Source organism: Mycteria americana, chromosome 7 (genome assembly GCF_035582795.1).
Source record: "Mycteria americana isolate JAX WOST 10 ecotype Jacksonville Zoo and Gardens chromosome 7, USCA_MyAme_1.0, whole genome shotgun sequence".
NCBI classification, from domain to species: Eukaryota; Metazoa; Chordata; class Aves; order Ciconiiformes; family Ciconiidae; genus Mycteria; species Mycteria americana.
The window spans coordinates 36098548-36111947 of record NC_134371.1 but is presented as its reverse complement, the minus strand read 5'-3'; the positions used below and the strand labels follow the sequence as shown (position 1 = coordinate 36111947).

General features: G+C 39.5%; 1 protein-coding gene across 1 annotated transcript; it reads right to left on the bottom strand.

The window, feature by feature from the left end:
- Positions 1-4239: 4239 nt before the first annotated feature.
- Positions 4240-7303, bottom strand: PDC (phosducin). Its single transcript, XM_075509191.1, has 3 exons — positions 7243-7303; positions 5437-5597; positions 4240-4767 (listed from the first exon to the last, which is right to left on the bottom strand). The coding sequence occupies exons 1-3, from the start codon at positions 7301-7303 to the stop codon at positions 4240-4242; spliced, it is 750 nt and encodes a 249-aa protein (XP_075365306.1).
- Between the last annotated feature and the right edge of the window lie 6097 nt (positions 7304-13400).

Sequence of the window (13400 nt, the reverse complement as noted above, 5' to 3'; positions counted from 1 at the left end):
GGCCACATGGCTTTATACAGAAGCAGTTGATTCCAGGGGAGGCTGAGTGCTATCCAGAAAATGAGATTAATTTTGTAATGTGCTTCAAAATGTGGTTGGTTTAAAAATTGCTCTGCTAAAGTCTCTATTAGGAGGAGGGGCAGGGGAGTAATATGAAAGAAGTTTTGTCTTTTGTCTCTCTTTGTCTCTCTTGGTTTTTTTCTTTTTTTTTGGGGGGAGGGTGTATGCTTTTGGAGGTAAAATACAAAACAGTTATTCTGTAGTTGCCTGTTACTCGAAACTCAGCAATAGAAGTGAAGTACAAATTTTGAGATGCTAGATATCTTACAACAGAGAAGAAAATTGTCATGACGCACTCTTCCAATAGTAGTTCTTGTTTAGCACCTGTGGTGTAAAAAGTAGAGCTCATTTGGAGGTATTATTCCATGGAACCCCTAGCAAAGAACTCTGTTGTTCTCCCCCCCCCCTCCCCCCCCCCCAGCTTATTCAATGTTAAGTAAATGATCCTTTTCTTTATGGCGTAACTACAGACCATCAAATTAATCCTTCATCTTATAACTAATTAGGTATCAAGGATCTGTGGAAGTCTAATTTTCCAATTTGATGTTGGAAGAAGGCAAAGAAAGAAGATGCCTTGGATGAGCTTTCTGCTTTAATACAGGAGACTGCATTTAACCACCATCTGTGCAATAAGAAAATAATTTAACCCTGTCAAAGAAAAAATGAGTAATTTGACTTGTATCTACAGATTGAGCCTTCCAGTCATCCTGCCATGAGCAAATAGTGGATGTAGAAGAAAGCAGGTTCTCGCTTGTCAAAGAATTACAGAACTACCTAAGAGGGGATTTCATTGTTGTCTTGCTTTCCATCCTTTTTGTGCTGCTAGCCATTGATAATGTAAGAAAATGAGTTCTTTAAGAAAAATGAAAAGGTGTGTGTAAGGAAAAAGAAAAGCAACCTTTTAAAAGTCTATTTCTTGACTGCTGCTTAGCTTTTGCTCAGGTTTCCTATAGGTATATCTTTTTCCTGCTATCTGTATAGTCTTTGGAAGCTTTCAGTTTGTGAAAACTCCATCGTGACTGAAATTGAGCTTTGTTAACTCGTATCCATGACTGCAGATATATTTAATTTGTAAGAGTCTAGAGGAGCAGTTGGGACTTCCACATCTGAAAATGTGGCTCTTCTAAGTGTAGTTCTAAAATTGATGTTACAGAATAATTTTACAGAAACCTTATTTTCTGTGCTATGTAGTCTTAAAAAACCTCAGTGGTCTTGTACAATGAGGTTTATAATTCCTCACGTCTGAGGGGTAGCGTTTGGCAAGCCAATAACAGACATGCATCTACTAGAGCTGCTGTTCTTAGTTTGATCAGCAGTGACACCACTGATAGTTAGTTCCCCCCTCTCCTTTTTTGTCTGCATCAGAATATTTGAGGACACTCAGGGTCTCTGTGACTTTGAGTCAAAAGGAAGAGTGACCGTAGCTAAGGGTAGCAGGAAGGCTGCTCCCATCTACTTATTGAAGCATTTTCTTTTTGTTATTCAAGAGTCTTCATACAGTAGTATGATGTTGGATTGAAGTCTTGCTTTTTGTTTTTAAGGTTTTTTTTTTTCCTACAGAAATATGGATGACTGCTGTGATCAGAGCTTCATTTGCAACTTCATTAGTCATGAGCTTCTGTTGGGGCTTGGCGTCACGTGTGTTTTCTTTTTCTTTTTTTTTTTTTTTAATTACAGGTTGAAGGAAATGCTGCTTAAGCCTGCTTAATCTGTCTCTTAAATTGGAGTGTCAACTTATTTCTTATAACAAGCTGTAAATGTAGTTTCTGTGCTGGTTATTGTTTGTTAGGGTTTTTTTGCTTTCAGCCTGGTTTCTCAAAGAAATGAAGTTTACGTGATCAGACTGCTAATGTGCAGCCTAATAACTTTTGAATCAAGTTTGACAAAGGGGGAAAATTCTCAAAAATGTTAAGTTCCCACCAGTTACATGGAGGTTTTCTGGTGTGTAGAGGACAGAAATTTTTCATGCCTCTTCTTTAAAACATATCATCAAAAAATACAAGCCAAATATTGTCCCGTGACTCAAGGAGCTGGTTATTTTTGTGATAGAAGATAATTCATTATTTTCTATGTAACCTGTTATAAGATCATGAGATGTTTATAATGTTAGGTATATCTGCAAATTGTAGCTTTCTGAAGAGTCCACTTAGTGATGCAAATGAAATGTTAAGATGAAGGTGATTTTAGCTGAGGGGTAAACATCATGCTTGAGTAAGGGGAAAAAGGACTGCTCTGAGGGAAAAGCTTTGTTCCAGCTGGACTTCCATCAGAAAAACTTATTATAGTCTTGCATTCAGAAATTTACAAAACAGATATAACATTTTGGGAAGATGCTGTTTGAATTATTGGTGGAATAAAATCATTAGTTGTTTTACAGGTTGAAGAAGATTGTACATTGTTAAGAGATGATAGGGAATGTCATTCATATTGCTTAGTGTACATGAGGCGAGGTTTCAGGTGCTCTGTTAAAATATTAATCCATGGCAAAACAATATTAAAAGTAGAAATTCAGTAGCATTTTGATCGTCCCTAAAATTGGGCAAACAGAAAAGATTTTTTTGTCCATTATTTAAAACAAGGCCTAAGTTGTGTTTAAATTGTTTTGCTCGAAAGGGTATCTCATGACTCCTTCAGTAATGTTTTGCAGGGTTATATTTCCCAAATCTTTTTGAGTAGAATTATTTTGCTACGCAGATCTGGTGGAAAGTAGTGTAACTTTCAGTTACCCCTGTGAATTTTCCATGTGAATGAAAAGTGGAGAAAAAAAATGTGTTTGAAACAGTGATAAGAATCTGCTTTTAATGTGTGGGTTATATCCCTGCAGCAATAGTTGCTTGATACTGGTCGCTCAGTTCTGAATTTTTACTGATCCACATGCAGAATTTTGCAGGGTGATGTTTCTGTGGTGGGATCCTGACCTGAAGCAAAACTGAAAGCTCCCACTCCAAAGTGAGCAAATCATGAAAGTATAAAATCAAATAAAAACTGGTGAGTCATGTGAGTACTGAAAATAATCTTTAACATTTTGATAATCTCAAATGTTATCAGCAAAACTGTGTGCAGTTAAGATATAGATATTTCTGTCCTCAGAGTAAGATACAGATATTTCTATCAGAGTAAAATTCAGCATTCAGCTTTCCCAGTGTGCAAAAGAAGTCATTGAAATGTTTCTAATGTTTTCTTGTCTTGTATCAGAACTGGAAGACGTGGATTTTTTTTACACCTATAGAAAGACAGAGGAAGGTTTATAGTGAGTTTACCCTGTGTCTTCTCAGATGGATCATTAAATTGTAGTTCTCAGCAGCATCCCTTTAGCAAAACTTAAAACATTGAGTTTAGTAAATGTCTAATGACTGCTTACTAATATTTCACATGTTTTTAAGGTTAAGGTTACATACTACCAATATATTTCACACTTCCAGTGGCAGGTTTTGAGAGCTGTTAAGCTTTATTCAGAGTTATTACATAACCACAATGTACTTTCTGAGAAACTTGCAGACATTTTAAATATTACTGTTCAAAATACGGAGCAACAATGAACTGAAATTAGCTGATAATGTGTCTGTGTTAGCTGTTTGAATGACAAACTTATAGAAGTGCTGAGCTAACTTCTGTATTTTCATGAATATTGAAAGTTAAATGCAGAAGCCTAAAATAATATCCTATCCTAGATACCTAAGCCATTTACGAATGCAAGGACATAGGGCTATTTGTCCTTAAAACTGCTGGATGAAATCTTGTTCCTACTGAAAGTCAGTAGGAACGAGTCTGAAGAGGCAGGACTTGCCATAATTCCAGAGCATGGAGACAGCTTCTTGTGTATGCAGAAGAATGGATCAGTCCTGTTCCTGTTGAAATTAAGTTCTTCTTGTGCTTAATGGAGACTCACATGGGGCCTCAATTTTTAATTTTTTTTTCCTTAATTTCTTAGAGATCACGAGTATCGTCTCCTGTTCTTCCTATTACCTGTGTCTGGTGTAGAAATAATTATGTACAGGACTGCCAGTTGTATGTGTTTTAAGTAAAATTCACATACTAACAGTTAAGCAATGTTTATATATGTGTATCTTACAGGTAAGTTAGCAAAGACAGCCTTCTGTAAATGAGATGGGTGTTACTGAGATTCATTTACAACATACTGAAGAGGAAAGGGAGACAATGAGGACTATGGCTCTCTAATTATTCAACATCTTGCTCATCCATGTTGCCATTTCCGAGTGCTGGAAGCTCCCTTTCAGGTAGCAGCCCATACTCATTTAGGAAAGACTCCACATCCACAGCAAAAAAATCCTCATTGAATTGTTCAGAAATGCTAATGAAATTGCTCAGAAGCTCCCCACCCTTATAGACAAGTAGAGTGGGAAGCACTTCGTTTGAGAAGCGGTCTCCAGCCCCCGTGTTGGAGGCCTTGATCTTGCAGAACTTCACAGTGGTGTACTCGGCTGCCAGGCAGGTCAAGCTGTTGTTGAGAGCATCGCAGCCCTTAATGCCATCTTCATAAATGTGGACGATGACAGTGGTAGTTTTACGTTCTTTCTCGATGGCTTCCAGGAACTGTTCCCCATTCTGCAGCTCACACAGATAACCGTATTTCGCCCCAAAACTCAGCCTCTGGTGCATATCCTGCATGCAACGTTTGCGGTATTTTTGTAGGCAACTTTCATCTTCTTGCTCATCATGAATTAATTCATACTCCTTCATGCTCATCTGTGAATGTTGAGAGAATGATATATTAATGAGTGGTCATCTGTTGGCACTGAAACAGGAAGACACTAAGTTGTTGTCTAAAGAACATTGCATCAAAAGCTTAGCCAGAAGAGAGTCACTTCCTACAGTGACTCTGGAAGGTCTCTTCAAGAGACAGGTGAAGATCCTGTCTCAACACTTGCATGTCAACTTGATGGTATTGAAGACAGTTGCCATATTTGGCAAAAACTTCTGGATCTTCCAGAGTTGGTGGGAATTTTGCCAGTGATTGTAGTGGGGTCAAAGTTTAATTCCTGTTGGTTTTTGGGTTTTGGGTCCTCCCCTTTCAGAACTGGTAAATGGTGATGAGTGACATTCAGGCTCAGAGCTCTATCCTGACTAGCAGGGGTTTAAGCATGTTGAAAATTTTTGATTGCCTTAAGCAAGGATAGAGCATCAAGGTAGGGAATGGAGGAAGAAAGGTCAAACTCTGTGTTGTGTGATATGTTGTTGTGAAATATACTGCTTATTTTACTGAAGATGGTTGGATGTGCATTTGTTCTGTCCATATTGTGTGAGCTCTGCTAAGCTGCAAACGAATTAAGTCTGGCAAATTCAGGGTTTTCTAGCTTATAACCGGTATGTTTTATACAGAATCCAAATGAATTTATTTTGCTTTTCTTCTCTTACCTTACGGCAGAATCTCTCTCTGGTGTCTTTATCATGTTTGCTGAAAGATCTGTGTGGTGAAGACATTTGTCTAAGAATTTCTTTCTTGCTCAAGGATAAGGAGTCTCCGTCTTCGCTTTCTAATTTAAACTTCCTCCAGTCATTAATCACGCCTTTGGGCCCTAAAGAGAGATGAAGTTAGGTGAGAAACTGGCTAACAAGAAGCTGTCTTATGAAGTTTCTGCCCTTTGCTGGTTTGTCCTTCTGTGCCGCAGTTTATCTATGTGAGTAGTTAACAAGGCTGAGGATGAGGATGTCAAAACCTGTTAAAACTGACGTTTTGGCCAAAGCCACTGTTTCTTACAAGTATATTTGCATTTCTCTATAGACAGTGTCTTTGAATACATAACATGCATAAGGACTATTTTAATATATTGACAGTAAAACTAAGAATACAGGACACGAAGTTTTTTGTTTGGGGGTGTTTTTTGTGGGTTTTTTTAAACCTACACCTGTTCCACTGGAGGAGTAACTTGTAAGGCAATGCTATGATAATTCTGATTGTAATGCAGATCTTGCTCTTTGGAGCTGGTTGATTAAAGCAGTTAAATTTTAAAATGGGGGGTAAAAAAAAAAAGGTCTTTTCAATTCAAAATTCCAGTGGTGCTTTTCAAAATCAAACACTTTAATCTGCGTCTCAGATTATAAAGCAAAACCAAGGATTTTTTTAGTGTTTTCAGAGGTGAAGTTTAGGAAGTTGAGGAAAGGCTAGGTAAGCAGCTCTCCCTCTCCTGAGAGATGTGTTGCTAGCTGCCAAGAGTCTGTTTTGGACTAAATTTCAACATCTTGAAGCAGTGGCTCAAGGCACTACACCCGTCGGTGGAAGGGGAAGGTGAACCAGTCTTTTGCAAACAAGATTCCAAAGCAGGAATCAGCCTGAACCTCTTGGCATAGCGATAGCGATTAAGTGTGCAGTAGCCTGATTTCCAAAACTATTTTGAAGCCTAGGTGTGGATGTAGCGCTCTATATTTGCGTCCTTAAAATATAAATATATAATAATCTTAGCCAACAGCAGCAAGAATGGTTGGGAAAGAACCCCAGAAAGAGTTATTACAAGAGCTACATTTATTATAGCACAAAGAAAAAGAAGCTCTCAGAGCACGGGGAGGGGAAATGATTGCCACATAGTTACCTGTTGGTGGAGTGGGATAAAGTGATACCTGTCTGTAGGCTGAATACAGTGTCAGTCCTCATAAAAATAATGGTGATTGAGTGCTGAATTAAAAAGAATTGTGATTCTGAGCAAGGATGCTTTTCAAGCTTTTAAATGCTATGCTGTGTTTGCCAAAAGGATTTATAGGTACACTTTTAGCACTGAATGTTCCTTCTATAAGAAGGAAAAAATAATTCAGCCTTTATAGTGAAACCTTGTAACCTATTTCTAGCATGTGAGTGTGTTTTTTGTTGCGGTTTTGTTTTCTTCTCTTTTCCCCAGAAGAAGAAAGGCCATTGTTCATGACTGAGGCAATAAACCAACAAGAGCTGCATTGGGCCATTGCTGTTGGTGGCTTCTTCAGGCATCTTCTGCATTTGCCATTTGCTTCAGGTATGAGGAGGATTGGCACAAAGATCAGTTTGGTGTTACCTGCCCTTCCATGAGGGTTGTAACTTCAAAATACATTCTCATTGGCTTTGGAGCCTACGTTTCTCTGCAAGGGGTTTGGGAAACCAATTGGATCTACTTGAATTCTGGGCTTCACCAGTGAACAGAGATGGTTTGGCTTATTTTTAGGGAAAAAAAAAAAAAATCCAGTTAGTTTCCTTGCCTGTGTGTGTCGCCTGTCCTTCAAAATCTTCTTCGAAGCTGGTGTTGGCATTTTCTTCCATTTTGATGGCTGGAGTAGGAGGTGCTGCAAGTTCAAAAAGGAGAACGGTTAATAACAGGATAGAAAAGGGCTAAGCTTGCAGGAGGTACAGCGCAGTGTGTAATTTCCTCCTGCTGTTAGGTATCAGTGGAGATCAAAATACACATGATAATTGTAGAGCTTCTCATCGTCTCATAAAAAACAATTAGGATATATGTTAGTCTTTTTAAAAAGATCTCTGGCCAGATTCTTACTGAAAGTGCCTAGGCAAGGGTTTCTTCATTATACTGTTCCTTCTCAGTCATCAGAGAATATTGGGAACATGGTGTGAAATAGTGGTTGTAAAACTTCCTGCAATAAGAATGTGTAGTGAGTATTTTTTTCCTTTTTTTTTTTTTTAATCCCCCTTGGAATCAGGAACCTATTAATTTTCCAAGTGCTGTAAGTATTTATTTTTAAGGGTTGCCTGAACTGCTCATTTCTCATACAGAAGACAGAGCCAAGTATTTGAACCTGTTGGGCAAGAGACCTCTGAACATCCTGGAGCTAGACTGCTTGTACTGGTTGGGCCATGTTTGTTACAAAACAGAAAAAATTATGGGGGTTATAAATCAAAATCACTTTCTTGTTCCACCCATTCTATAAATAAGGCAACCCAAGGAGCCAGATGGCAATCACAGGACACTGCGATACAGCAGTACTCAAGCAACACCCTTTTTATCTTTTACGGTGGAGTTTTTGAGGGGTCAAGTAGAACCCCACTGTTCTTTGAGGGAAGGGAAGAGGTTTCCCTTCATGTATTCCCATCGACAAGATGAGCCCAATTGGGTGATCCCAGAGCATTACAGAGCAGCAGGGTTTGGCCAGAGCATCGAGCTCTCACAGTCAGGATGATGTTTTGCTGGTTCCTGAAAGTCACAGTAAATGTTCTTGGTGTCCTGCAGCTTTCTTGAGAAGATCAATTATCTGTTTCAGGAGGATATACTGGGGGAGAAAAGTACCGATTCTTCATATGCATTTTTACTACACTGCTGATAGACATCTACATATCCCTCTGCATGAGCTCTGCCACCACATAGTACTGAGTCTTTTCTCATGTTGGACATCAGTCACAGGTTTCCTTTTTAGTCGAAAACTGTAATTTTAATGTGTTAAAGGCAGATGATTTGAGTGCTCCCATTTAGTCTAGACTAGTTTTAGCTGTTCAGATGTTAAGGTAAGCTTTATTTGACTTCACAGTAAATCCCCTCTTGAAGCAAACGCTAAGATGTTATCATGCCATGAATGCCATATTTAAAAGCTGCTGGTGTGTTAGACTAGAGTGATGTTAGTGTTGTAGCATGTATGCACAGGAGGAAATGCACCTTAATTTTTACATATCAGCATCAAGGGATAAAGTAGAATAACGGCTGAGCAAGACACAAGGAATCTGATTCTTGTATGTATTGGGACTAAAGCTAATTAGTAAATGTGAGAATAAATTATTTCATACATGTACTCGTGGCAATTCATCAAAACTTGTGGGAAGCATTGCAGGTAAATTTGGAAGAAAAGCAGGTAATTAATTATACTTTATTAATATAAAATCTTTCTGTAGATAGATCTGTAGATAGATTGTTGTCAGCACATAGATCCAGATTACTGGATCAATTGCTATTCAATCAATTCTGAAATAGAAATATGAAGCTAATCCCTTCTCACATTGGCAAAACTAAAAAACTTTGTCATGTCAGTGATGGACTGCTATGTGGATATGCTGGGTCAAAACCCTGTAAGTCATTCCCATGACTTACACGGACATCTACAAAAAGCTCTTCTGTCTGCTGATGCTGACAATTTTCTTTGTTCCAGGAGGAAAGAGAGGGTTTGATTCTCTGTATGCTTTGCTGTTTCATAGCTTTTAGCCCTGAAAGGCACTTTTAAAAATACATGATATGAAACTTAAGTAGTCTGTTGCAGGCTTGAACCAGAAAACTGACCACGCTTTTGGTGAAACATTAGAGATGGGAACTGATTGCTTAACAAATGAAAGCTCTTCGTAAAGTTTGTGTTACTGATCTGTTGTACCTAATAAATCTGAAAAGATAAGGTGAATCATAATAGCACAGAAAGCTGTGTTTCGCCGTTCTTCTGCAGTGTGGCATGAGGCACCGATCCTGATGATGCACAGGCTTGTAATCTGACCATAGACCTGGGAGTGGGGAACTCCTAAAACTTAATCCTGGCCCTGCGTCTGAGTCAGGCTGTGAGCCTGGAGCAAGTAACGCAAACCGTTCTCCTTTCCACTTAGTGGAGTTATAAATATTTATAACTCAGTGGAGTTATAAATACAAATATCGTTCTTATCTTGGTTCTGTGAGAATTAGGCCATCCAAGCCAGGTGTTTCCCGATTAGGCACCTGAGGACAAAGGCATATGAACACGTAACTGCCAGGTGATCCGTGGGAAGCTCGGTTATAGGATGAGCTGGCTCCCCTGTAGTACATGTTCTTCCTTTCAAGAAAGCACAGTGGAAAAAGGTGTAAGCTATTGTATTTAGTGTGTGGGCAAAAATGGGCAATCAGCAGGGTAGGAAATTCTCCCACATCCTTGTGAAGGGTTTAGACAGGGTGGGTTTTTTGTTGCTGGTTGGGGTTTTTTTGGGTGGTGGGGTGGTGTTCTTTTATATGCTGGGCATGCAGCATTTTCCAGAGGAAAAAATGATGTTCCTAATATGGGTGAAATGTGGGTGCTACCAGCTCTGGAGCATGTTGTGCAAGTACCTCCATCAGGAAATGTCAGTGCATAGTGCTGAGACAGTAAAGCAGATACATAACAGAGCATTTTGTAATGACCCATCACAAGGTGTCTTGGATCTAAAGTTGCCACCTCCCTGGCTTTACAGGTGCACTGAAATCCGGTGTGCCTGGCAGTGGGGACAGCTAGAGCCATCCTCTGTGCCAGACAGCAGCTCTCATAAGAGCAGCTGCGCTTTGCAACCATGTGGACAGACCGAAGCGCTCATGTTTGCACACCCAGCTGCAAGTGGGTCCTGATTAGTTGACTGAAAGACAGAATTTCTGTCTTTCAGAAATTCATTAAGGTCATCTGTTAATACAACCCCCTTAAACCTGAGTCAGCCTGAGAGCTTTGTGGAGCACAGAGGTCAGAGGCAGCAGTTAGCTGCATGGGAATGGTTGCATTTGAAAGGGATGGGCTTGCATGCTGGAGAACATACATCCCTGGCCATTGCAACCAGCTCTTATAAAATCCTTACTGCTTTAAATCTAATGTAATTTTTTCATGTAAATGTGCAGTCTCACCTCTCCTGGCGAGAGCAGAATATCCTGGGAGAGTTGTTAAGTCAAACAGCAACATAGGACGATGTGCAGTGATGGTAAAGTGGTGGTAAGCACACATCACTAAAGCTATTTGTGTCTGTTAGTTCTAAGAAAGTATTGACAGGCCTTTCAGGACGCCAGCTGCATTGCTACTGATCTCAAGTTTTCCCTTTGCACCATTTTAATGGCATGTGACTTGCCAGATGAACAGCAATCTTTGTGTGGGAGAATGTTGCAGATTTAGAAGATATGTTGCATTTTCATTAGCTTTTGTCATTGTTTTTGACAACTGAAAGCAGTTCCTTATGATTTTATTTGAAAAACACTAATGGGGTGAAAAATTTTTCCTGGATATTTCTGCTGATCATGAGTGTATTAGACCATATTTTGTAATGCATATGGTGACTTCACATACATATTTTAAGAAACTGATTATTCTGTAACTTCTTTACTTTACTGTCTTTATGTCAGACTTTCTGAGTGAAGAAAGCAAAAATTACAATTTCTTCAGAGGAGATTTGAGACCTTTCTGTGTCCCAAAAGTCACTTCTTCAGCAAGAAAAAAGCCAGAAAAAAGCCCCAAACCCTAAGTATATGCCTGAAGCTACCGTTTAATTTCTATGAGCTTTGGATCAGTTGTAGCTTAAGAATAGCATTTCCTATTACTGATGCTTATCCTTCCATTGTCATTAGAGCAGATGGGCCAGCCTTACTACAGGGTAGAAATGACCATTTAATAAAGTGTTTCCTTTTTATCCAATATGAAAGAATGTTTTCTACTTAGTAATAAATATGTTGTGCCTCCCTTCACAGGGAGTTTTCTGTTTACCCGAAATTACCAATTTTTTTACTATTTTCTCTTATGCATATTGAATTTCTGAGGTAGCTCAGGAAGAAAGCACTGTGCCTGTGTATTTGTAATGAAGGCTTATTTAATCCTTGTAATATATTGCAGCTGTAAGTACAAAAATAGTGTCTTCTAGTGGTAAATTATAGTTACAGAAGGGAGGGAAATAAAAAAAAACATTTCTAAACAAACTGTAAAAGGCAAGATGCATTCTGTAAAGGACAAAACCAATAAATAAAACTTGCTTTCTAAAGTAAGAGGTTTTGCTACCAGTCCAATAAGTAGACATGAGAAATATTTTTCTCAAAATATAAACATGCTCTAGGCACTAATTTTTTGCCCTCTATATGTGCAAATCCTGCTGACAATGCTGTTCTGTGTCTGGGTTTACATAAGGTTATAAACCAGCAGCACGCTGCTAATCCCCAGCAATTGGTGGGACGTTGCCTATGAACTGGGAAATATGACATTTTGGGGACTCATGAAAGTGGAAGGATGAAAAGTAAAGGATCTTAATCAGCAAGATGTGATTGCACATTTATGTTTTGAGCTACATGTGGGTCGTTGGTCAGCCAGTATGTGTGCCTGGAGTGTCCCCTTGGCTCTTGCCTCTTGGGAAAAGTGTCTGAATTTTAACAGCATTTCTCTCTACCCAAGCGCTAATTTGAATCTCACTTCTCTGCCCATTTTTCCTGGTTTCAATTTGCAGAATTCCTTCCCTGGTTTATTCTTGTCCCCTCTATCAAATGATAATGGCCACCAAACTTACCTGGCGGATGGGCAGCTTCTTAAGCAAGCAAGCCAAGAGAAGCAGCACATATGGATTTAAATGTTCAGGTTGCTGGAATTTGAGGGTATCAGGTAAAATAACATGGAACTGGAACGAGACATCGTTCACCCCTACTTAGGCAGTGGAAATGTCCCATTGTAGCAGAATCGAGTGAGTCCTCTGTGTGTGAGGCTCTGCACCTACTCTTGAGAGGGAAGGCATGCTCCTGTGCTAGCAACAGTGACAGATTTCCAAGGACCCTAATCCAGAGCTCATCAATGTCATTGAAGCCTTCTCAGTAACTTCAGGGCACTGCAGGGTGTGATCTGCAGCACTGAGCAGAAATGGTTGAACGTGTATTTGCATGATTTGTGTGGTTAGGACGTCTGTGGTTCAGCCCTGACCGTGATCTGTTTCATAGCTACTATACAAAGCGCTACATTTCCAACAGACTGTTCATTTTTCATGCCATGTTCTGTATGTTATGTAGTTCTTGCTGTTAGTCAAAATGCATGTTTTCTGAATAAGAGACTGGGCAGGGGGTTGGAGCACATCAGTATCATATGAACCAAGTGCTTTTCAGCTGGGCCGTTTTAAAAAAAAAAAAAAAAAGGGGGGGGGTGAGGGGAAGCGAGAGCACTATCCATCCTTTGTCGTGTATGCATTTAGATTTGCAAGACACATTAGCATCATTACGGAAGCAAAATAAATTTCAAGGTCAGAGATCAGAATTTCAGACCCGCTCTGGCAGAGCGTTGCGAAGGGAGCTGAAAGCCATAAGCACCTTTAGTGCTCAGCTCCCGATGCCGACTGTTAGGCACCAAGCCAGATAGCTGCTATTCAAAAACACGGAGTACCTGCAGCTCCCTTTGCATTCAGAGACAATCAGGTCCCTTACATTAAGGTGGGTAAATACAGATTGAAGAGCCGGCCTTCAGTGCCGCAGTTGCCTGCTTTGACCGCTTGCATCAGCATTGTGTTACCCAGATGTGCAAAGACAGGCTTATTACATGGATAAATGAAAATTTCCTGGGCTTACCTAAAGGAAAAACATGGTATATCATGTAGTGATTAGATCACTGTGTTTGAGGGAAAAAACATAATTTCAAAACACTGGAATGGGACTTCATTTGCTTAAAGAAGAGGTCATACGATAGGAAGAAAACATAAACCAGGACGGGTT